The sequence below is a fragment of the Numenius arquata genome, chromosome 23, assembly GCF_964106895.1.
Source record: "Numenius arquata chromosome 23, bNumArq3.hap1.1, whole genome shotgun sequence".
NCBI classification, from domain to species: domain Eukaryota; kingdom Metazoa; phylum Chordata; class Aves; order Charadriiformes; family Scolopacidae; genus Numenius; species Numenius arquata.
The window spans coordinates 7,971,908-7,997,711 of NC_133598.1; the positions used below are offsets into that span (position 1 = coordinate 7,971,908).

The 25,804-nt window shown below is 42.2% G+C and overlaps 2 protein-coding genes across 2 annotated transcripts; both read left to right on the plus strand.

Annotated features, from left to right (window-relative positions):
- Nucleotides 1-139: 139 nt before the first annotated feature.
- Nucleotides 140-19,651, plus strand: NBR1 (NBR1 autophagy cargo receptor). The gene is made up of 21 exons (XM_074162622.1): nt 140-298; nt 2,633-2,695; nt 4,016-4,034; nt 4,441-4,463; nt 5,311-5,529; nt 6,076-6,150; nt 7,276-7,493; nt 8,552-8,716; nt 9,210-9,416; nt 10,645-10,804; nt 11,280-11,567; nt 12,008-12,160; nt 12,627-12,702; nt 13,164-13,274; nt 13,757-13,945; nt 14,070-14,204; nt 14,803-15,166; nt 15,471-15,565; nt 16,118-16,196; nt 16,938-17,043; nt 17,404-19,651. Exons 1-21 carry the CDS (start codon nt 140-142, stop codon nt 17,578-17,580), a joined length of 3,081 nt encoding a protein of 1,026 aa, XP_074018723.1. The 3' UTR covers nt 17,581-19,651.
- A 1,049-nt stretch (nt 19,652-20,700) lies between these two features.
- Nucleotides 20,701-25,600, plus strand: TMEM106A (transmembrane protein 106A). The gene is made up of 7 exons (XM_074162980.1): nt 20,701-20,905; nt 21,341-21,404; nt 21,803-21,962; nt 22,460-22,600; nt 23,168-23,211; nt 23,869-23,922; nt 25,480-25,600. The coding sequence occupies exons 1-7, from the start codon at nt 20,701-20,703 to the stop codon at nt 25,598-25,600; spliced, it is 789 nt and encodes a 262-aa protein (XP_074019081.1).
- The last annotated feature ends 204 nt before the right edge of the window (nt 25,601-25,804 follow it).

Below are 25,804 nucleotides of genomic sequence, written 5' to 3' on the forward strand. Positions count from 1 at the left end.
CGGTCTGTTTGTTGTTGTGGTTCCACAGCGCCTGGCCCCGCCCCCGCCGGCCAATCAGGGCGGCGGGGCAGGTGAGTGGCAGGCATTGCTGCCAATAGTGCCGCGCGGAGGGCGCGGGGCAGGCCCGGCTCGGTCCGCCATGTTAGGCTCGTCGGGCCGGCTGACAGGGCTTCCCTCGCCTCCTCGGGAGCGCGGTATGGAGCCGCAGGTGAATCTCCGCGTCACCTGCTGCGGGGAGACCCAGAGCTTCCTGGTGTCAGACTCGGCGCACACGACGTGGGCGGACGTGGAGGCCATGGTGAGCGCGGCAGCAGCCCTAGGGAGCTGTCGCGGTGAGGCGCTGGGAGCGTAAGCGCCTCTCCAAGGGCCCGGCGTCTTCTCTCTCGAGTTCCTAAGCTGTGTTCCCTGTTTCACAGACTGTTAGAACTGTTGTTTTATTCTGCTGCGGTCTCAGTTTCGCTTTTAGCGTTAACGGTGACTTTTACTCCTGTTGTATACTTAGAGTGGCGTGAGAAGCTGTTTTGGATAAAGTTTCTTATGGGTCTCTTGTTTTTCTGTGTGAGCAGGTGGCCTTAGCTGTGTGCTTTGCCCTCTCCCGCAGTTGTGGATACTTGATTTTGGCACTTTACTCCTGTAAAGTACAGTCTGTGCCTCTTGTCTCCCGTTCTGTACTCTCTGAAGTATATGTGGTGAAGTCATACGCCTCTGTTGCTTATAGAGTGTTTTCCTGAAGACTTATCTGTGCTCTCTGGGATGCTGAATCACTAACATACGTTTTTGATTTTTTTTTTTTTTTTCCTGGTACCTTGTGTGTGCTAGTTGGGATATAGCTGGATGTGTTAGTGGGCTATACACGGGTAGACGGCTACTTATGAAGGTGTGTGTATCATGCGCTTGATATATTTGAAGAGTTTTTGTTTGAATGTTTATTTCCAGTGTTATTTAGTGCAAATTCCTGCATTAGCTGAAGTTGAAATTGTGTAGTAAGGATTCTCTCGGCTATGATGAAGCTGCAGTGATTTTTTTTTTTTAATTTTTTTTTCTTTAAATTTAGTAGCAGCTGTTCTGGTTTGGTTTTTTTTTTTATAGCTTGCTCTCAAAGTTGCATCTTAAGAGATCTTTACCATATTTTATTTTCTCTCTTTCAGTTCTTTTTTTAGCCAACATATTCCATTGTACCTTGTAGGAGGTTCCTGCATTGTGAATTACTCAAATTTAAAGTTCGAACTGCTTCATTTTAGCTCATCGTATTTTGGTCTTCTAGGAGAGGGGTTAGTTCAGGTTTAAAACGGTTGTTGACAAGTGGACGCTGCAGGAATGTCTGAACTAGTCAGAATCCTGCTTGCATCAAAGTTGGAAGCAGATTGCTATGTAAGCATGGTGTTGCCCTTAATCCTAAATAGTCTGAGAGTGAGGGTGTGTTTGTTCAAGGCGTGGTGTTCCATTACAATAATGTTTCTCTAACCAAGGTAGTACCACTGGGTGTCTCTGCATTAGGTTGTGTGAATATCTGTTTCAAGATAGTATCCGTTAAACTGAGTCTTTCCTATGTTTTAATGTATTATTAAATGTGTCTGATGTTTATAAGGCATAACCCAATCTCTGGTTCTGGTTTGAGTTTAACAGGAACAATTTGTGGTATTAGGTGATGTAGATGCAGATCACTGCTTCATCTTGACAAACTGAGTTGATTCCCTTGCTGCACTCCCCAAATTAATTTGGGATATATCACTGGAAGAACCTGCCTGTTGCACGTTCATTGCAGGATGTATGTTGCTATGTCGTTGTGCTCTTACGGCGCTGTGTAAGTCCCAGCCATCTGCTGGCTTCTAGCACTGCTTCTGTTAGGCCTGGGCTAGTAGAATGTGTCTCGCAAAAAGCAGTTTTTCAGAGAGAGTGTCTGTCGAGAAAAATACAGTGTGTGTAGGTAAATGATGCAAAAAATGCACATGAGCAGCAAAGACTGTTGTTACTCAACACAGGGAAGCAACCACCATCATTTATGGTTAATTTGATGCTGTTCTTTCTGCCCTGTTAAGGCAAAATACAAAATAGCTGCTCAGCTTTATTCTCCAAATTCTGATCTGTGTAATGGATTTATATGTTCTGATATACAGTGAGCGGTATAATGAGATACTTTGCTCTTTTTAGTACTTGAATTAATCCTAGTTTCTCAAAATACAAATAGGTTTGTGGGAAGAAGGCTGATCACCCATGTGAGCTGTCTCCCTTGTGCTTTATAACTGGAAGCTAGCATTTGGTGATTGTTGGCTTTAACCTTTGTATGTTGCAGTGTTTACCATGCCTGAGTTCGTTAACCCTGAGCTAGTCCTCTTATAATGGAAAGGTTATTATTATTTATTTTGGGGTAAACATTAAATAGGGGCGGTGAAACATGGAAAAAAAAGCATTTTTTTCTTTTCATTATAGAAAGTTAGCAAAGGTTGGAGGCAAGGCACTGGGGAGAGTTGTTCAACTTCAGAAGAATGAGTTTTGTAAAACAGGTTTTTTTCAACTGAGAAACTGGAGGGGGGCAGAAGGGTTAAAACATTTTCTTGACTAATAATCATGATTAACTGACAATATCTGTAGTCCTGTCTCACTGCGGTTGTGTGTTCTTTTTGCCTTGCAGGTTAAAGTTTCATTTGACCTGGACAATATTCAGATCAAATACATTGATGAGGATAATGATGAGGTAAAATACTCCCTACCCTCCCAACGGGCCTACCAAAATATGTCTGGTGTGAACCTTTCTGCCTCTTGGTAATTTGTAGCAGGTCCTTCAGGAGTGTCTATATTGCAGATTGGAGGTGATGTTTTTGCCCCTTTGATAAGAAAATAGTTAGTCTTGTGATTTTACTGTTAAGGTGGCATACTTATTTTAAAATATTATTCTAGGAGCTTCTGCCTTTCTTTTCGCCACCCCATAGAAACAGCCAGTGGTTCTGTGTGCTCTGAGGTCGGGATGCGTCTGTTAAGGGATTTCTCATTTTTCATTTTATCAGGATTAGGTAGTTGTAACTATTTGTGTTTGCAGCCATGGTAAAGCCCTGTCTCTTCAATCTACACTCCTTCCTCTGAAAAATGTAAATCCCCTGTCATTAGCACATGTTTACTTCAGTGGTCTGGTGTACTCAAATCCTCTGCTTGTTTTATGCAAATGCTATAATCTCCAAGCAGATTACTGACTTAGAAAACAAATTAGTTACTTCTAGTTGTCCTTGTTGAGTAACTTCCTGCTTGGCGTAACCTCACGCTCTCGTATTCTTTCTATTTATGTAGAGATTTGGAGTAGAATGTAGCTCTCAAATAGAACGTAACTTTTGCAAACTCTTGTGTTTTACTACTTGATTTGTAGCTCTACTAAATTGCAGAGATGGGTGTCTTTGAGTGTTTGGTTTTGTGGGTTTTTTTTTTGCTTCTATGGGGAAATGTCAAGATGCTTCCACCAACATTATGAGAAAGACTCTCCTCTTATTTTCCAGCCTGTATCTATATAAATTTATAGATGCATCCGTTAGAGGTCTTTTTCAAATACTAACGGAGCAGGCATTGTTCACAATCATGCAGTGCTGTAGTGATTAAATAGCTTCTTGTATTAGTAACTTCTACATGCAAAATTTATAAATGAGCACCTGTGGAAGATGGGCTTGGCTTGTATCTAAATCAAAAAAGTAGTTAAGTGTTTTAAGTTGGATGTTAAGAGCAGCTGGGTCCAACCTCTGTGTACTTGTGTAGTGAACCCAGCAGTACTGGCGCCAGGTGACTTCCAGTTGATGAGCCCACACTTGTTTTGGATGCTGGTGGGTGCCAGAGACCTTGCTTGTTGTGCAAACCTAATAAAGAACACCCCAACACTGACTAATGATTAAACAAGGCAGCAATGACAAATATCTGAAGGAGTGGCATTTTGGAAACTCTGGATAAAAGTACAGTTATTCTGAAAGCGTGTTAATTTTAAGAGAAACACAAAAATATATTGGTGGCTATTACTCACTACTATTTCTCTTTGCAGGTCTCTGTGAATAGCAAAGGTGAGCTGCTACTTTACTGAAGTGAAATCACTAAAGAGACCCCAACTGTCATACAAGTTTTTGGAAAAGCAGTTGAGAATGCTTACTTCTTGATTTTTTTTTTTTTTTATTTATTTTTTTGATTTTATGTATGGTTGGGTATCAAATTCTTCCCAAAGGAAGGAGGTTTTGATCTATAGGAACAAGTTGGAAATTACTAAATTAATGAAATGTTAAGTCTCTAGGCTGTGAGGACATTTGCTTGTGCTATATATACAACTTCTTCCTTCAGTAGCACTATTTTAAAAGACTTTACTGAAGTTATGGGAGACGCTCCTTGATGTAAGGGTCCCTAAATACTGTGTGCTAAATTTACATCTGTTGTTTGACATGGGAAAAATTCACATTTCTTTCCCTTTTTCTTTAGAGGAATATGAAGAAGCTCTGAAGGTAACTGCGCTCTTTGACTTCTTTCAATATATTCATCCTTCTCCAATTAAATTCGGTGTAGCTGAGAAAAAAAGCAGCATTACCGGGCGCATGGAAGTCTGAATGGCTCAGTTTATAGCTTTGAACACTACCTTGAATGTTTTGCTACAATTTTTTTCCATACAGGCTAATCTTGATTTGTATAAATGAGTTGAATAGGCAGTTGTAGTTCAGGGCCCTGAGCAGCCAGTTCATTGGTTAAATGTCTGTCTTTCTCAAACACTTAAACAGTAATCCCACGATTGGAGATACTGGGCTCTAGTGGGATCCTTTAAAGATCTTGCCATGTAGACTCTAATGTTGTACTCTCTGGCAGTAAAATTTTAATTGGTATCAGTGCTTAATTACTTCATGAGCAGTTAGTTTTACTTAGACAAAATAAGAATTGTATTCCTTTAAATTTCATTTGTACAGTACTAATGCTTTCTGAACTTTTTGTTCATGGTCTGAATTTCAAATCTGATAACAATTTAAAAATAAAAACAAATTGAAATTTACTGTAAGTTCCTGGACAGAAGCTCTGTTGTTTACTGCCTCATATGAACAGCTTTATTGCAGATTGAAAAAAATCTGCAGAATATCTGGATAATTAACCTTTTGCTTTTAGTAAACTTTCTAATAAGCATATTGGTAAACTTTAAGAAAGGCAGAATAGACTATCAGCTGACTGTACCTTGGTGTTTCTCTCAGTTTTTGTGTATGTTAGTATTTCCCTAACCTCTCCAGTTTAGTGTTGTATTTTTACAGGATTTTGTATGTTGGTTTCAAGTGGAGTACATATGTATCTATGTATGTACTGTTTGTTTAGATTGCAGTTAAACAAGGAAATCAACTTCAGATGAATGTGTATGAAGAAAACTCTTCTCTGAAAGAAACTTCGTATTCTTGTTCCTCGCAACTACATGAAAAAAGTGTGACAGAAAAGTTAGCACTTCTTAAAGATGAGAAGAAGCCTCTTTCGCACTATTCCATGCTAGCTCAGGGGTTAGAGGAAGACTTAAAAAATGAAATGGAGCTGACAATGCAGGTAGGATGCAGAAATTGATTATATATTCATTAAAACAAAGAGTTCATAAGTGTAATTCACTTTATAGACTGATCATCATCTTTAGCCTTACATGAAGACCAACTTCTAAACTCAGAGTTTTCATTTTCAGCTACCTGTACCAGTTGAAGCTTGTAAAATTGAATGTCTTCAAGAGGATATTTTGATGCTACATTTAGAAATACAGATTTTTTTTCCTGTTGACCATTCTTAAGTATTGGTCTCCTGAAGCCCTGATTGCCATGTAGTAACTTCTAGTTGACTTAATTTCTTTGGCTTTGATGTGTAATTACACTCAAATGCTAATAAGGCAGAAATCTTTCAGGAAAATGTCAGTGACTTCCTTGTGTTGCTTTTCCACTGTTTTCCAAAGAACTTGAGTTGTTTTGGTTTTTTTTGTAAAGGCACTCGAGGGGAGAGATATTTGAAAGTGGTTGACTTGGTGTATCGAGGTGTTTTGCAGATTTGCACACTTAAGGTTTGTGACTTATTTTTGTGGTGTGTTTGTTTTGTTTGTTTTTCCCACAGCAAAAGTTAAATCACACTAGAATAGGAAGAACAAATGAAAATCCTCCTGAATGGTTTACTAGCTACTTGGAAACAGTAAGTACGTTTTCTTCTGTATTTCAGTATTCTTAAAGGAATACGTAAGAAGCTGTGGGTAGAAAAGATACCTGTGATGCCTAACTCTGTACATCTGACCACACTTGCTCTTGGAACTGGTGACCAAGATTTTAAAGTGCATTTAGGCATCTAATGGCTTTGCTTTTGTGATGATAAATGGATACTAGATATCCACGAATGTACAGCGTAGGTGTTCTCTTGAGTTTGATACATGCCACTTCTTGTCAAAAGTGGATTGTTTGGTTTATGGACTTAATTGAGTGTAGTTTTAAGTAGCCCCCGTGCTAGAATCCTTGTTGCACTCCAGATAGTTGTAGGAACTTCAGGGCACTCATGATGAGAGTGGGCATGAAATATAGTGTTGCTGTTGGAGACTCTCATTTGACAAGTTTAAGTAGGGTAATACTTAGGGTTTCCTGGGATTTGATGCATTTGATGACCTTGCTTTTCTTGATTGTTCAGTTTAAGAAAATACTTTCAGGAGGCCAATGAGTATAACCTATAGATTATTAAGATGTGGATGTTAACTTGTTTTGAACAGCTGATAAATATCACTGAGAAGCAGTTGTATACGAATGCTAAGAACTAATTAGCTAGTGAGTTCTTGAAACTAAAAGGTACAGTGGTGCACTAGTATATGCGTTTATGTTGAAGCTTTTTTTTCTAGCATCTCCCTTCCTTTGCCACTTCTTTACACAAAGTGAAGGTAGGGAACTTAATGGTTGTATTTAAAACATCCCTAGTGGACAAAATCAGGACTTGATGATAGAGACTCCAGAGGGATTTGTTAGGACTTGTGTTAATTGCATCAGAGATTAATTTCTTTGCCCTTATGCAAGGTTATGGAAGAACTTTAATATTGTCAACATGAATATATGATTTTTAATTTTCCTTGTTAAAACCAATGGGCTGGTATTCTCTAAAATACAAATCCTCTTTGAGGAATGTGATACTTGTTTAGTTTCATCTGGAATGTGCTGAGAGGATGGGAAGTGGATTCTGAGCTTCTTTGTGATTTATAGATTGGGAGACTTGGGATGAGTAATTGAACTTTTGAAGCCATGTGGGTCAGTCTCATCCATGACTGCTTTAATTTTTTTCCAGTTCAGGGAACAAGTAGTTAAGGAAACTGTTGAGAAACTGGAACAGAAGCTGTATGAAAAGCTCGTTCATCAGAATCAGCCTCCAGATTTTTCCGAGAGCTCTATTACAGCAGCACCTCCAGCTTCAGAGAGCCAGTCAGTGAATGGAAACCAGTGTGACTGGCTGATCTCCTGCTGCAACTGCCAGGCCCGAATTGTTGGAGTTCGCTACCAGTGCAGGTAGCGTATGCTGAGAGCTGGGAGTGTTGGAAACCGAATGTGTAGGGCATGGGAAAGAGTCTGAGAAACTATCTTGATGTCCTAGACTTCAAGATTTCTGATCTGCAGCGTGCTGTACATTTCAGAACCTCTATATGTGTCTCTCAAACAGCTTGTGTTCTTGGCAGTGGGTAGACCTTATCTGCATAAGAGCAGGATTAATGCTATTCTGAGAAAGTGTGGTTGTTAAAACAGAGTGAGAGAACTTCACTGCACTTGCTATGCTTGCTTCTCAAACACTTTTTGTCTTTTTTTGATATAGCATGCAATAATTGTAAAGGAAAATGTTTCCATTCAGTTAACTAAACAAAAAAGCAAAACTTATAACCATGAGTCTGTAGTAGTCCTTTAGTTCTGACAGTCAATGAGACTAAGGCAGGTTGTGCTTTTTTTGGATGATCTTACTGTTGTCAGTTTAATAATATGAAATAGGTTTTGAGGAGTGTCTCAAATGAGGTGTCAAAAGTGAGGTTTTTATTTTTAGGATAGTATTTTAGGACTAGACAGCAGCAGTGAATGTAATGCCAACAGGGATTTTTCTTTGGATGTTTCTTTTTCTTGCTGGCAGGAGCTGACGGTCTGTTTTTTACCAGCCCTGTTCCTGCAGGAGCAACCTGCTTTGCATCCCTGAGTACTTCAGTTGACTTACCCTCTATTTTCATAAGTGTGCTTTCATAAGATGCTGTTTCTGGCATTGGATTTCAGTATAATGTTTTATCCTTTATAGCAACAATTGTTAGTCACTTGTGATAAAGGAAGCACCAGGTTTTTTCCATGTGTGTTCAAGATGGAAGCGACAAGTGCGTTGCAGTTTTGCCAAGAAGAGAGATACTGATCTAGATATTCCAGATGGCCCCAAATACTGATGTATAAGTGAGAGGACCAGCTTCTGTTTAACTCGGGCACTGTTTACAATGTTACAGTGGTAGTATGACACAGTTGTTTCTGTGCAGAAATGTAAGGATTAATTAACTTTCAGTGTCTTTTTCTAGTGCATTAATTCTTTGCCTGCTTTGCAGCCTTTGTCCAGCCTACAATATTTGTGAACAGTGTGAAGCAGGAACATACGCACATGATCCTAATCACGTCTTGTTGAAGCTGCGGAGGCCTGTGCTATGTGTTGCTGAGAATTACAACCTGGCAGAGTTCTCACCTTGCCTGCCTGCTACTCTGGAGCAAGTTAGGTAAATGGTGGCATCTGTCAGTACCTGAGAGGATTATCCTGATAGCAAAGTGGCAACACCTGTATTGGGGTTGATGTTCAGCTTTTATTTTAGCTTTAGAGATAACAAGAAATGTAAATGGTACTCAAACTTTATTGCAAGTAGCTAAAAATAGCTATATGCCTATAAGTGGCCCAAGTCATAAATCTTACAGCATTTTTAATAACAAAGTAGAAAAGACAAAATTTTGTGTCATAGGTGGGTAGCAAACTTTGAGAGCTTGCTTTTTCTTTGAGCATACCGTAGTCTGCCTTTAAGTTTGCTCTTTCACTGAGACCATTCAAAATATCTTCACAAGCAACTATAAAGGTGTTCTTTTAAAATCATCTGTTTTCCAGTCTAAAAGTGTGAGAGAATGCCAGGAGTGTTCCTTTTGAGACTAAGACTCTGTTGGCTAAAGCTGAATTCTAATCAATTTAATGTATTGTAGCAAGGTGGCTTATTCTCTCTGCAGGCTTCAGAAACAGATGGACAAAAGATTTCTGAAGGCAGAAAAGCAAAGATTACGAGCAGAGAAGAAACAGCGAAAGGCAGAGGTCCGAGAGCTCAAAAAGCAGCTAAAACTGCACAGGAAAATTCATCTGTGGAACTCTGTCCATGTGTTGGAAACTGGTGGCTCACCAACTCTGAAATCTGAGAGTCTCCAGCTGAATACCTTCACGTAAGAGATGTTGTTTGCTGAGCGCTCCTTAGTTGTGCTGTCTGTCCTTTGCTGTGAGCTAAGTTAAAGTAACAGGAGGAAGGTTACGAAATGGCTCATTTAAAGTATCATTTGTCATTGGACTCTGTGAGGATTTTGTCTAACTGAAACTTGCAAAGTGGAGGGTTTTTTTATTGTTTTTACTTGGGAGGAGAGTAGAAGAAAAAAAGAGACTGATGGTTTATATAGATTAGGAGGAAGGGGACTGCCAAGGATTTACATATATACATATGCATGCATGTGCATACAGTGTAAATTAACATTACTGCCAGTTTCAAAAAAGCCTGTGTCTTCCTGCTTTGTTAAGTGTCTCTGCATAACATCAAGTACGTTCTGTGTACTTATGTTCAGTGCTCTTTTTTTTTATTATTATTTTTTATGCGATCTTAGGCTGAGGCTCACTAGACAGCAGCCTTTGCAGGCAGCCACTTTGCCTTTTCTGCTCACTTTGGTTTTATGAATGAACAGGCGTAAAACTTATATAGTTCTTGTTTATTTAATTCATTCCATCCATTTAGGGCACTTAAATGTCAAATTAACATTAATCAGTTACTTTACGTTTGTGGGGAGCTTGAAATAGCTATCTTTGCTTCCTTTTTGCTGAACAGGCATCTTACAGGAACAAAACCAATGAGCTGCTTCACCAGTCCCCTCTGTGTGCCCAAATTAACAGTAAAGCTTTGGATTAAATCTCTTTGAGCCCCTTTCAGGAAAAAACCTGCAGTATCTTGCTGAAAAAATTGTTTGTAAGGCCAAATAAGACACTAGCATTAAACTATAGCATAATCTTTATTGATTCAACATCATAAACATGACAATTTTGTTCTCTAGTAGAATAGCAGAGCCCAAAGTTCTGTGAGACTAAACCAAAGTAAGTGAAGAACAGTGAACTTTTCTCTGTTAAAACCGAGTTCTGTAATTATAATAGCACTCTTCCAAACATGCAAATCTTGGTTTGATGTGTTTCTTTTTTCCTTAAGCAAAGGAAAGCAAACAGCTATGTGGTGTTGAGACTTAAGATGAAAACAGTAGCTAAAATGTTAGAATTTTGAAACACTTCTAGAGATAAGAAAACAAACTAAACGGCCTCTTCCATTTTTAGCCAGTAAAAATAGCAGCGGAAGGAATTCCTCAATCTTGGTGGTTTCTTGGTGTATTTTTTTGTTTGTTTCCTCCCCTTCAATCCCAGGAGTCCTAGTCAACCCTGCCAAGCAATTGTCCCAACACTGAGTGCGGTATTTGTGGATGAGAATTTGCCAGATGGGACTCACTTGCAACCAGGAACAAAGTTTATCAAACACTGGCGAATGAAAAATACTGGCAATGTGGAATGGAGCTCAGACACAAAGGTATCTTTCCTTTGCTATTATTTTACACACTAAAATAGTCCTGGAAGATAATATTTATATCCATTAGGAATCTGAATTCTCTGTCACAACCCGTTTAGCATTCCATTTGGTGTGTTAATTCACAAACTGGGCATTCTGGGACAATAAGCTGTCTGGGACAGCAATCAAGATTGACATCACTGAACATGTCTTCCAGTGCTGTTAAAATGTTAGAGTTCCCCCTTGTTTACAAGGGATGTGTTCCTTTTCTGACTTCAAAAAGCCTTTCCTGTGTGAGTGACTGATTTCATGTTGAAAGATGGGAAGTTGTGGCGATAGTGGCTAGTGTGAGAATGTCCACTAGCAGCCGCTCTTTGCCAGGCCTAGCATCTGCAGGGCCTTTCAGCAGAGGAACTTTGAGTGCCCAACCTTGCTGCCCACAGTTTGCAAAGAAGCTTGTGAAGTTAATTTCTGTTTTTTCTGTTGTATGTTTCAGCTGAAACTTATGTGGGGAAATCTGACCTTGGCATCTTCTGAAAAAAAAGATGTGTTAGTGCCATCCCTTCCATCGGGACAAGTAGGAACTGTTTCAGTTGAGTTTGTAGCTCCTAACATAGAAGGAACTTACACCTCTCACTGGCGACTGTCGCACAGAGGGGAACAGTTTGGGCCCAGGATTTGGTGCAGTATTGTTGTGGATCCCTCACCAGCTACTGACTATCTAGAAAGCAACTGGAAGGATTCCAGCTGCTGTCAGAAGGATAACGCTTCCAGCACCAAACAGGCAAGTAACTCGTATGGCGTTTGGGGTTTGAGTTGCCTAGTAGAAGGAGCAAAGAGTATTGTTTGGCGCAATGGCGTAGTGTCCCTAACTATATTGATTTCCAGGAGGTTCTTTTAGTTGTTTGCTTCTAATTTTTATTTTTAATAGAAAAGAAGCACAACGTTTATTGCATTTGTGAGTTCTAAGATGGTTGTTCGTTTTGATAGGTGCAACAGGCTGATATCTAATCCCATGCCTATTTGTTTAGTTCTTTGATTGAACTGAAACACTGCAGGATTTCTCTATGTTAGATCTTGTCTTTTTGGATCTAAAATGAGTTAAATCTCTTTTCAAGTTACTTGTGTTCTTGTACACAATATTCAGGCTTTGCATTTCATGTAACTGTTGTATTTGCTGCCTGCCTAAGGGGCTTCTGGGGCATTATTTTTTTGCTTTGGCAGGATGCTTCCTTAAAGACAGAAGCAGGTGCTCAGCTGATGGGTGAAATCGTGGAGCAGGCTGAAATACCTCTGCCAACTATTCCTTTAAAGATCAAAAATCTGCCAAGTGAGAGAGAATTTTATATCCCATCCGTTGATCTTCTCACCGCACAGGTAAAGTGCTAAAATTCAAGTAGAGATGAAACAAAACCACCTTGAGTCTGATACCTAGATACGTAGACATCTATAAGAAGCTTCTGGGCTCTAGAATAGCCACTATATTTTAAGGAAGAGTTTATTGCATTTTATATAGCAGAACTAGTTTTTTTTCGAATTGGTATTGGGGGCTGTCACTGTACAGAAGGTGTGCAGGACAGATTCTCAATAAGGAGTCACAGGGTTGAGTCTTTGGCCCCTAGCAAGGGAGTACTGACCTTTGCCTCTTGCTAACCTCTTTTGTGTCCGATATTCCACAACATGGATATCCATTATGGGAAAAGTGACCTCTCAGATCATGCTGAGTAACTACCAAAGTGGAGAAGATTATTTGCAAGTTAATGGAATCTGATGCTGGGAAGTACAGCATAAGATTCCGTTTCGGGGTTTGCTGAGGAAAACTGTGTGCTGTTTCTTTGTGTAGGATTTGCTGTCCTTTGAGCTGCTGGATATTAATATTGTGCAGGAATTGGAGCGAGTGCCACACAATACTCCTGTTGGTAAGGTTCTTCTGATACTCTATGTGCTGTCTCTAGCATTCCGAGTTAACTGTTTACCCAATGAAAAGCTGAACTTACTTGTGCAAAAGACTATTTGATCTTCAGGCTAGAGTGTCTTCCCAGCTCTTCTGTCTTTTCATTTAAATTCTTGCTGTAGTCTTAGAGGATATATTTGATAGTGCTTTGTATTTTTCAGTCTTGGCTTCTTTTCAGCTTCACATCCCCAAGACCATGAGACTCCAGACACTGAAGAAGGCTGCCATTTTCTTGGGTCAGCCAGTGCCAGTGTAATGCAAAGCTAGTTGTTTATTTCTCCAAATTATCCTGTAAGATAACTGGGTTTCTTCAGTCTTGGAAGAATATCCCTTAAAAAAGGATAACTTCTAGACAGGTTGCTTGCTGGAGGAAGGAAGGTTCCTACTCCTTTAGTGCCAATTATCTTTGCTGCCTTTGTTTTTCAGACATGACTCCATGCATGTCCCCTTTGCCACATGACAGCCCCTTGCTGGAGAAACCTGGCTTAGGGCAGATAGAGGAGGAGAACGAGGGGAGTGCGTTTAAACCAGTGCCTGGTAAGCAGTAGTTGTGGGGAGCCTGGAGGTGAGGGGAGGAGGATGTTGTCACTTTTGTGCGGTCAGCAGTCTTGATGTCTAAAAAGAACTTTAACTCCTGTCTTTCCCTTGGGTGGAAAAACAAGCAGTTGTTTGGCTCGTAAACCTGTAGTGTGATTCTACTCTCTGATTGTAGAGGTTGGAATGTAATATATGTAGAATTCAGAAATACAAATGCTTCCTTTGGTTTGTCCAACCACTAGAATTGTTGGGAGAATTGACAACTTGCCTTTTATAGACTAGATTATACTCGCACACTCCAGGTGAGGCCCTCACTTCTCAATCACTTTCACATTCAACTTGAACTGAGTTCCAAAATCTTTCAGTTTTTAAAAGAATTAACACATAGAGTCGATATTAGCCTTGGCTAGCCTAAAAAAATTCTTCTTATGCTTACATTTCCTTGTAGTGGTATTAAAATCTGATACGTTTCCATTTCAAAGGAACGGCGGAAGCTTGCTTTCCTGCAGACTCTTGCATAGTGAAAGTGAAAGCTGAACATCCATTGAACCAGGAAGAAGGGGAAGAAGATATGAGCGGGACTCAGTTTGTCTGCGAAACTGTCATTCGCTCTCTCACCCTAGATGCTGCACCTGACCATAAGCCCCCACAAAAAAAGAAAATCCTGAAGAGTAAGTGCTGTCTTTAGCTGGCTTCTGTGGCTTTACTTTTTAGCAGTCAGACATTGGCCACCAATTGCCAATGCAATTGCAGTTGGTGATATCGTTCTAATTGTTTTTCTGATTGTTGTATTAGACTCTTTACAAGCATTGCAAGACACCTTCAGTGGCAATACGGTAAATGAAGAATCTCCTAGGATAAAAACTAAATACACTTCCAAAAAGGAAGCAGAGATTGATCAGTCAGAGGCAACGAGAGAAATTGACTGTGGTAAGTAAAATAGGTTTGAATTTAAGATAAAGCTGTAATAAGGGCTACCAAAAAAATCAGCTGTAAAAAGATCTGACACAGTTCTAGGAAATTGATCCTTATTAGATTGAGAGAAACAATATTACATCAGAAAATTGGTGTCAGGACTCTGAACAAGCAGCTAGTTTAACAGCTGCTTTAAAAAAGAAAAAGTTAAATTGAGACGTAAAGGTTCCAGTGGGATATTCAAATAAGTGCTTATGTGTTGTGCATGGCTGGTGCTTTTTCAAAGTAGGTGCTTTGGACTTTGTGATGCACATACTTTAGGAGCTGAAAGCTACTGTTTAACTTCTTGGTGTAGCTCTTATTCCTGTTTTTATTATAAGCTTTACTATCAGTAGCATATCTGCATAGGCTTAATAGAAACATCTATTGCTCTTTCACGCTGCACCCCCACCTCCCCCCAATAGACAAAGAAAATTATACCATTAATATCGGCAGCAAAGGTTTACAGCTGTTTCTGAATATTTGCCTTTTATATGTGAGACAGTACGGTCGTTGGTGTTATCCATACGAAATGGACAATTGTTAATGCTTCACTTTTTTCTTTTCCTGTTAGGGGACATTCCCCTGCCTGATGAGAGAGCAATCCCCTGTAGCGATACTGGCAATTCTGACAAAGAGGAAGATGATGATAAAGATGATGTTCAAAGTCAAGGCTCCTCTGCTTCATCGGAGGATTATATCATTATTCTCCCTGAGTGCTTTGACACCAGTCGTCCTTTAGGGGAGTCCATGTATAGTTCAGCTCTTTCTCAGCCCAGTCTGGAAAAGGCAGGAGAACCTGAAAGAGGAGCAGAGAATCCTGAAGGGGGAAGCCAGCCGCAGACCCACAGTGTCAGTGATATTTTGTCAATGTCACAAACACTGGCTGTAGTGCCATTAACCCCAGAGATTGCGGACACCGTACACCAGACAGAGAGGTATGCTGCTTGGGCAAGAACAAAACTGTTACGGTGGGGTTGCTCCAGAGTCTGCAGGGTGTGGTGCTTAAGTTCAGTATCCAAACAGAAACTGTTGGAACAAAAGCTTTATCACATTCTGGAGTGAATTCCCTGAATTCTGCAACTCTTGGTAAAGCCTGTGCTTACTGGTTAGGTGAGTGCGAGAGAGGGAAGGAGGGGAGCATGCGAAGCTTTTTCTCTTGTCATCTGACCTTGACTTACCTACATGTGTACGTGTAGAATGAAAGTAATAAAAGTAATTTTTTTTGCTCTATATTCTCAGGAATCTTGCATCTCTTCAGAATCATGTCTTCCAGGAACCAAACATACCAGCTTCAGAGAATATCTCTTCCACTCCTCATAATCAAATAAGAGAAGGTATTGACAGTACTTAATGAAGGGTGCATTCACAGTTGTCATCACCTATTCCTTATGCCTAGTATTGTATTTAATGTCTTGTCATTCTTGAGGAGAGCAGAAATCTACCAAGTTGTGATTGTTTTTTTTTCTCTGGGTGTTGGAATTTTGCTATATAGAAGATTTGAATAAAGAAATAATTGGCTTTGTGGATCAGCTAAGAGCATCTATTAATTAGAAAGTGTAGGAGAGTACTCGGAAGTATTTGTAGACATCTGGATGATTACCTCGCTCTGGAATTAATGAGCTGTTGTTACAGTCACTGGGAGCTCAGACAGCAGTTCGTGTCATGTTAAAATAAACACCCACTGACTAAGGAGCCAAATTACTTTGGAAATTCTTTTGTTTTGACTGCAGTGAGAACCATGTATACCTATTTTGTGTCTGGATGACTAAATTATTAGGATTAATATTGGTCTGAGTCCTACTGCCTTCTGCTTATGTCTATGTTGCATCTCTTCAGCTTCTCATTAACTGGACATGTTGATATGGTATTTTTTCTTCCTGTTCCAGAACCCAGTGGTGAAGACAGTCATGAACCAGGATCTTCTGGGGTTCTAACTAGTAAACAGAGGTGCTCGGAATATCCACGGTAACAAAGCTGTGACTTCACAAATACTGTTTTAAACTAAGAACTGCTAAATTAGTGATCTAGCAAAAAGCACTGGCTTACAGGTGTAGTCAATATTTTGGTAGAAAGGCCTCCCTTCTTAAAGGAAACATGCTGAATTATATAATGCTATATTTTCATAAGATCTTGATTTCTACTTAGGCACAAATTTGAAGGATGCAGAATTGGCAAACAAAAGTGTCCTGGGAGCTCAAGCTGAATCTTTCTAAAATTCTATGGTTTTCCTCTGGAAAATCTCAGGATTCTTAGAATAGGGGTTTCCTAAGTCAGCTATAAAGTTAAGCATCTTGAGATACTGAGGCTGGAGGAATAAGACAAAACATTGAGCAGAATATTAAGTGACTGAAGAATTGATGGAAAACAAGGGGGAGTTACTCTGGCTTGAATGGATGTCTCACAGTGCGCACCTTTCAGGTAGAGGTGTACCCTGCTGGGTGAGAATATTTGATTCTTTACAAATCCCTCTATGTTATGGAAAGCAAACTTATGTACTTTAGCATAAAACCACGATTTAATAGAAGGTATCAAGAAAGAAGGAATGAGCTTCCTGGATAGCTCATTTCTTGAACAGTAGTGATTCCTTTGGATCATAGGTTGTTCTCTCCAATGAGAGCTACATCTTATCAAAGGGAGAGACTTGCACTTCATGTGAAACATGCACTTGGCTTTATTGCCCTAACGTAACATCCGACTTCTCTGCAGATACCCTCCAGGAAGCAGCATTGCAGGAGAACTGGTTAAAGGAGCTTTGTCAGTTGCTGCTTCTGCCTACAAAGCATTATTTGCTGGACCACCTATTATAGAGCAGGTAAGTGTCTTCCCTGGATATTATGTGAGTTTCATAGAATGGCAGCCTTAAAACTATAGGTCTGTGTTTTATAAAGTCAATATTCTATGTAGGACTTCGTGCAACAGTGGAGCATTAAGCTTGGGGGCATACCTTTGACATATGCTGCTCCACCAGCAGACAGGGAAATCTATACCCCGGGGACAGAAGGATGGCTCTTACAGCAGTGTGTAAGAGTAGCAATTGACCTTTAAGTGAACGGTGAAATTGAATAGAAACAGCTTAATTGTGGACAAAAGGGCCAGTATAATGCAGGACGACTGCTTCAAATGGCAAAAATAAATTATCTTTTCATAGCTTATCATTCTGTCTCTTTTCCAGCAGCCTGAAGCCAGGGAAGAGCACACCGCCGCTCTTCTGTCCAGTCTGTGCGAGATGGGGTTCTGCGACAGGCAGTTAAACCTGCAGCTGCTGAAGAAGCACAACAACAATATGGTCCAAGTGGTGACTGAATTGCTCCAGATCAGTAACACTGACTGGTACAGCAGCAGATGCTAAACCTTCCTGGTGGAGGGAGGAATCCTCTTCATTGAGTAAACTCACATTAAACACTGCAACAGTAACGGGCTGCTCCTCAGCTGCTTTCTCTTTGGAGGTGTGACTAAAACTTTGGCTTTTCTTTGAGCTTTTGACTCTTTTCTGATGGAAATGTCGAACAGTGATTGTCACAGCATCTTAGGAATTGGAGGCGAGAATTTCGACTGTTATTTGGAACTCACAGTTACAGTCTTTAAGTTTCTAATTTCGTACTGAATCCTTTTGTCATGGAATCCTGTAGAATTAATTTAAACTTCCACCCAGATGAGAACTTCCCCTTTTGTTGTGTGCAAATTTTTTTTAGGCAGCTGGAAACTTCTTTTGTTGACTTTTAACAAGCTTTGGAATAGGAACCAATGTAAAATGCTGCTGTAAAATGTAGTCTTGCCTAATTTACAAGAGATCCCTATAACTAGCAAGTTACTTCTGATACGATTTAGTAATTGATTTGTCCAATGCATGACAGTAATGTAACAGACTTAAACCTTACAAATGATTCTTAGAAGAAAAAGGTTGCTCGTACACAAAAGCCATCTTGAACAACCAGCTTTTGAAAAGTCTGAGAGCGTAACCACTGCTAAACTCATGAACACCAGGAAAGTCATTGTTTCTTGTAGCAGAATGAAGCAGGAGAGTGGATTTACCAGCAGCGATTGAACCATCTCTAGTAATGATAGTGCAAAACATATCTCTAACAGGAAAATACAGCCTATGTAAAATATCTTATTAAAAATGGAGTGTAAGGGTAGAAAGACCTTTCTAAGAATCTTTACAGGCTCTTTGTAAAAGTGTTAAAGAATTGACTGCTTTCTTTTTTTTCACTATAGTGCAAACCTCTTACTTTAAGACCACATAGAAGAGAATGTGTGGAAACCTAGACCTAAATTGGAGTACAAATTCTAGTCATGTTTAGGAACGAGAAGAGTGCTCGAGGTAGGGATTGCGTGACTTGCACTGTAGTGTGAAAAATGCATTAACTGCAGTAGATTTCAGTGTACAGTCTCCTCTTTCTGTCTGCTCCTGTGCTTCTGTAGACAAATCTTTAAGATTAATTTTTCTCACAAGTTCTTGCTTTGAGATGCGTGTATTTAATTTGGAAATCCAAGAATTCCCTTCAAAATGTGCGGAGAGAGATTTGATTCTGAAGAATCACAAGAAACGAGCAACTTCCCCTGCTGTGCAGTGGTGTATCCATAGGTACCTTTTCAGAGTCCAGTCCCGCTGAAGGTGGCAGTTGGTGGATACGGTCTTACCTTCAAGCAAACTTTTTTCTTGCTGCAGTAAGAGACCCTTGATCCTAAAATATTTTATTACTGCTGCTTCAAACTAAGGTGTTACTGTTTTGTCATGAGGTACCTGAAGCAGTATCAGTATTGTGACTGACCTGGTGATCAGTAGTAGTCATTTTTTTAAAAGACGTAATAACCTTAGAGGTAAGATACCATTAAAATAATTGAAGAAAAAAAAATGTATCATACCATTTTTGTTTTAAACCTATTTTTATAGATTGTGGAAGATATACTCTTAAATGTTTATTTTGAAATACAGTAGAACTATTTTGCAGTGTTTCCCATCTCTCTGTACTCCCGTACAACTCTCTGCTGTGGACCAGGTGAAGATCTTTCTGTAACATGAAACTTCTGTTTTTTCCCCCCACCTGAACTTACACACACAGTTTTGAGTACCTTTGGGCTTGTGTAGCTCTGGGAGGAGGAGGAGGAGGATGGACATGGAAGGAGCTGGTGGAGTTTCCCAGCACAGCCTGTGTGTCTGCTCTGCGCTGGGCTGGGCGGGACCCCCCTGCCTTCATCCCTGGAGTGTTGACGTGTTCTATAAACTAACAAAACACTACACCCTTTGTGGAGGAACGCTTCATTGCAGGTTGAAAGGTGAAGTGTGAAATGCTGTTTTCTGTAGGTTACTTTTTACTAGGGTTTAGATAATGTATGCCCAAGCTTCGGATAGAGATATTTCTGTTGGCTTTGTATATTTTGTTAATGGATGCATGGTATAATTTATAATATATTCTATAGTGCAGACGTGGCCTCTGTGTGTTCTTTCGGGTGCCGTGGGGGGTTACGGTGCCTCGGGCTCCCCCGCGCGCCCGCCCCGCTCCCTTCCGCCACCGCTTTCGGTTCCGTTCGGCCGCCGCGGGCGCCCGGTAAGCGGGGTCGGGGGTCCCGGGGGCGGCGGGCGAGGGGCTGGGCCTGGAGAGCGCGGCGGGGTCCAGCCGGGGCCGCCCCCGACCGCCCCGGCGCTTCCCGGCAGCGTTTCGCTTCCCCTCGCGGAGCGGGGCCTCCCGGGGCTCGGGGCGGGGTGTCGGGGTCCTGGCGAACGGAAGGACCCCGAAGGGCAGCACACGGAGGGGCAGAACTCCCCCCGCTGCGCCTGTGGCAGGGTCCCGGTGCCCGCTCGGTGGAGGGGCCGCGCCTCGGGGCTCCTTCCTGGAGAGCCAGAAACGGGCACCGGGGGCGCGGGCGGAGCTGCAGCCTCGCCCCCGGGTTCCTCGGGCGACGGCGGAGCTGGGGACGGGGGTGGGACACCATAAGGCCCTTTCGGTGTCGGAGGAACCCAGATCCTCCAGGGATTCTTGTCCTTCCCTGCCCCCCCGGGCTTTTGGGAGCGTTACTGGGAGCTGATGGAAAAGACTTTGACTGTCAAAAGCCTGGGAAAATTATTTCAACTGTATTTTTAACTTTTAAAAATAGACTGTCTTTAGACTCTGTTATTTTATTTTGTCTATTTTTAGCTTTTTTTAGCTTCTGTTTGCACACTTTGATTTTAGTCCGGCTGCTGTCACTGTTGGTGACGCTGTGCTTGGCTGGGAGTGCCAAGGCCTTGATGCTCAGGTGAGTTTCCCGTTGGATGCTAGAAGATTGAATGTTTACAAGAGGGAGTTACTTGCAGTAACTCAGCTTTTAAAGCAATTTCAGAGCTGGGCTTTAAGAAACTTGCTAAATGTGAGGATACCTGTGATCTACTACAAATACTGATGGTGCTGCTCTTGGAGGTTGGTTGACAGAAACAATTTTCTTAATGCATTTTTGTGTTGGACACCTAGTGAGAATCCTTCCTTCAACCATGGGTGGAAAACTTTCACGGTTCTGGAAAACAACTGCCCAAAAGGAGAGTGAAGACAAACTGATCTTGCCCAGGCCACTGGAGGCTGAAGATGAAATTGCTAATTACGCCAGTATTAATGACTCTGTCGCGTCCTGCGCAGGCATTGCTCGTCGAAGCTGTGTCAACTGTCCAACGTGTCAGGGAACAGGAAGGGTCCCCAGGGGTAGGTGATGCTTGTGTGTGCTGTGTCAGTGCTTTCTGAGCGTTCTGAGGTCGGTACATGTCTCTTTGCCTAGAGACCTTGGTTGAACCAGTTGGTCTTTATTTTATTCAGTCTAGGACTGTCCTGTCTTGGTGCCTCCAGCTCGCTTGTGACTGCCGTGGGCTGCCTTTTCTGGGGAAGGGTGGGGTGGAAAGGCAGGTAGTGCTGTTTCTAGATGATTACTCAAATCCCACCCAGGAGCCCCCCGGGAGTTGTTGCTGCCCAGAGATGGGAACGCTCAAACTGAGATCTTAGCTGCATCACACCTGCCTTCTAATTGGGCACTGCCCCTGCCTGTGGGTGGAGACGGGGCTGCTGAGCGATGTCCCGCAATGCAATTTGCTTTATTTACTCATGCACTTAGTGTGGCCTCTGATCTGCTGCCACTCCTTTCAGAGCAAGAGAAGCAGTTGGTGGCTCTGATTCCATATGGTGACCAGAGGCTGAAGCCTAGACGAACGTAAGTCCTGTTAAATTTTGCCCTTTTCTCATCTTTTGAATGTTTCTTCTGCATATGAAGGAAAGCCTCAGTCCTTTGGGTGTTTTGCTCTTTGTGGTCTGCCTGGCGGTAAGTTTGGTGTTTACTGTGTCTCCAGCAATAGCAGATGTTGGACAGTCTTCTGTCTGCAGTTGTTGGGATCTCCAGCGGTTTGTTCTGTAATGCACCATGTCAGCAGTGGGACTCGACCCTGCTGCTGCTGCGATTCAGGAGCTGGCAAATAATTCTACACAAACCCATCCCAGTTCTCTGGCACCCAAGCTTTTATTGCCTTTTATTGCCTCTGTGCTGGAGCAGAACTGCAGGTGCTTGCGCTGACAAACCAAGAGAATGATTGTGGCCCTGGTGCTGTTTTGCAGGAAACTCTATGTATGTCTTGCCGTGACAATCTGCCTGCTGACAACATCCCTCAGTATTTTCTTCCTGTTCCCTCGCTCCGTCACCGTGCTGCCTGCGGGGCTGAATGCCTCCTCCATTGCCTTTAATGCCACCACCACCACTGTGTACCTCAACATGACGGTGAGCGCTCAGTTCACAAAGGGTGGATCTGAAGGTCTCCCTGACTGTCTCCTGTGCAGCTCCATGTGTAGGCTAATGAACTGATCACTCTCTGAAGTTAGTCTTACCATTTCCACCATCTCAAACCGCTCTCTGGCTGCTTGGAATCAATGTCCAGAGCGTGTTACAGCATCAGAGGTGCCCTGACTGCGAGCGAGGCACACAAAGGGGCTAAATGGGCTGTGTAGAAGCAGCACTGTGATTAATTCTGGGAATCTGCTTTCTTTTGCATCCTTGAGATGCTTGGTTGTCCCCTTTTGACCATGGGAGACAATGCAGCTTACATGCTTCTGTGGCCAGGCTGGATGTACCTCTGAGGGTTTGAAAGGGACGATGTGGTCTCGTGTTGCTGTAAGGTCACAGGAGTATATTTAAAGTAGCTTTGCAACGGTAACATGTGGCCATGCTGCAAGGTGATACGTGTTTTGCATTTGTTTTCTTTCTGTTTCTCTCCCTAGAATGTGCTGAACATAACTAATAACAACTTCTACCTGGTCACGGCAGTGCAGCTGGACATAGAGGTTTTGCACCAGTCCCTGGTAGTTGGGAAGACCACCATGAAAACCCTGCTGAAGATGAGCCCTTTGCAGAGCGACCAGGTGAGCCCTGCTGCTGCTTGCACTTTCTCCTAAACTAATCTGGATGTCCTGGAGAGGGAGGTGCTTATTGTATCCTTGATCCGCTCCCCTGTTATCTGTCTGCCAAACACTCAAAGCTCTTCCACGTGCAGCTTCCCACATCCCGCTTCAGGAAGGGGTGCTGTAAGACTTTACATGTTGCTGAGTTTGAAGCTCACACGTTCCTGGGCAAGGAACATGTGTCTGCTCGTCCGATAGCGGGCTGGGTTGTGTGCTTGTCTTAAAATGATGGCAAGCTTATAAACAGGTTAAATAAAACCCTGGTGGGAACAGTTTGAGCACAGATGATCCATTCTTGGTGTAAAGGTCAGGTGCGTGGCCTAGATGACCTTTTTAGGGCCTTTTTAGATCTAATTTCTGATTTTATTTTCTTACCTACTGTTGAAAACAATTGTTAGGCTAGACCTTGAAATTCAGGTTCAGACACCTAACAAGAGTCCAGTTCTCCCTACTTCAGATCTCGGAATTGTATACAAACGTAACTAGTTCTTCTATGCTTTCTGCTTTCTCTGCTGTTCACATTTGCAGATCTATTATATGGTGGCCAGTAGGATATTGGACAACAACACCTAGTGAGTAATTCTTGAAGATTTCTTTCCTTGGTTAGTAAGTAGCTCTAATGCTTATAGGCTTTCCGTGACTAGATTTCTTGTGCTGGTCCTGTCTGTAGTGCAAAGCTGAGTGAGTGTGTCATTTTCAGTTTAACGTGTGGAGCTGATCTGGGTACAATTCTGGCACATCCATTTTAAAGTCATTTCCTTTCCCATTTATTGGTGTTCTTTGCATAGAGTTGGCTCAACAACGTCATTTTCCGTACATTCTGATGAGTAAATGATGATATCGGTTTAATGTCTAGGTTGTGGACTTTAAATGCTCCATTTGTGAGCTGCTAAAAGTACCTTGTACAAACTGCATTTCTCTGCAGATGACTGCAAACTGTGTGAAGTTCACAGCAACCAAAGCTGCTGTGCAGACAGGGTGGTGCGTTGCGTATTTCGAGGCCCATGATTACTTGATCCACAGTTACAGTTAGACCAGCAAAAGCATGTTCTACTGATGTAGATACTGTTGTGCTTGAAGAACTTTGCCTGCATGGCTGTTGTCAGAATATTGCAAAGACAACCTTTTTGGAGACCTTTTGGAGAAGCAGAGAAGCAATGGAATAATTGAGGACAGGAGACTTGGTGCAGGCCGCTCCTGTGAAATTAACTCTCTCTCTTCTTTTGTAGTAACATTTGCACCTGGACAAAAGTCAAAGTTCACAACATTCTGCTGCATATACAGTAAGTGATGCCTGGTTCAGAGCTATGACTAACATCCATGTCACCTACATTGCTTCTCAACTCCCTTCAAGAAGGTTGGCACTGTTCTTGGAGACCAGGACTACCTGCTGTGTGAACATGCTGTTACCCAGATAGGTGTGCTGGGGTGTGAGGAGGAGATAATTCTTCTCCAAAGCCATCGCTGTCCTCAGAAGTCCCTGGATTCAGGCTTACTGACAGCTCAGGCTGTCGCTGTTACTTAAGGCCAGCTGAATACAGCTCCTGCTGGGACAGGTTGCTGCTGTTCTGGTCCAAGTTAGAGCTGAAATGGGTGTGTGAGACCGGGGAGCTCTTATGAGATACAGCAGTGCTAGAATACCTCCATGCAGCCATGAAAGAGTGGTCTTTATTAGCTGAGTTTAAGCCAATTTGGAAAAACACAGCAGAAATTGTCTCCTAGTGTAGCCTATGCCCACTAGAGGGGTCTCCCTGCTCATCTGTGTGACAGACTCCAGGTTGTGAGCCTACTTCTGGAGGATGGACCTCTAGGTTCACCACCTGCAGACTGTTGTCACTGAGTCCATAATTCCTTCAGGAAGGAGGAACTGCTTTTGCATCATTGTCCGTTGTGCTGATCTAAAGCCAGGGCTTCACCTGCTGTATCTGGAAATGGACTGTGAATATTAGGAAGAGCATTTGATTGGAGAAAGTATGTGAATCTCTTGGAGGCATGCCAGGCTGGAATTCTTCCAAGTCACTGAAGAAATGTCAGTGGTGATCTCCCGAAACACAGCTGTTTAAGTCTTGGTCTCCTGTTGCAATTTGAAGGGCTGTGTTGTCAAGTTTTTTGTTTTATGGGTCTTAATGGAGGTTTTAACTGTAATCAGTGCTGAGTGATGTGAAGTTTGAACAGGTAAAGTATACAGAGAAGCCCCACGCTACTTGAAGCACGGTAAAAATGGTGTGTTTTGAACAGCATGGAGAATGTGGCTGTTAAGGCAACTTTGTCCTCTATAGCTGATGCTCTGGGCTGATGGTACCTTTGCACTCTCGACCTGCAAGCTATTAGCCAGAAGCTGAAGATGATTCCAGCTCTCTCCACACTTTTCTGCACCACATCTTCTCCTGCCAGTGTCACCCACTGATGGATTGCATAGGGTTAGGAGAAAATACTTGATGCAGAAAGGTAGTGATAGAAAGATAAATGCTTTTGTCTAGCTAACTCCATAAACAGCCACCCACTGTGACTTGCACTAGCACTTTGGGAACAAGTAAATGGTGAAATGGTACAGGAGTGTCGTACTGGGGTAGGAAGCCTTAATTGGCTTCTGGAATGGCCAAAGCATCTGTTGTGATGGTAGTGATTTTGTAAAGCCTTTCTTTAATGCAGTCTGAAAGATGCCTTCCCTCTCCAACATGTGATTGAGCTGAGGGTATCTTGCCTGTGTTGTGTTCTGGGGCTACGTGATAAGGGACAAAACAGGATGGCGGTGGGAGCTCACCATAGGATCTTTACATTTTGGGAAGTCTCATCTGGGACAATCACAACCACAGTTCTGCTCTGCTTCTGCCTTGCAGGGGTACCCTGACCTGCACGTACCTGAGCCATTCAGAGCAGCTGGCGTTTGAGGACTACCAGTACGTGGACTGCCGGGGGAACGCCACGCTACCTCACCCGTCGTACCACCGCCTGCCATGACAGGGCCGGGCTGGCAGACCTTTTGGGTGCACAGAGGAAAGTCACAGGGAGACAAACCCCTGGGGCTTCTTCTCAATCTGCGCCTTAAACAAGAGACTCGTTGTGTCCTGGGTAAGACTTCCATCTCTCATGCAAAGATGGTAACATCCCTGGCCCTATGCATGCGGACTCTGCTGCCCTCAGGTTGCAGCTTGCTTTTCTCAG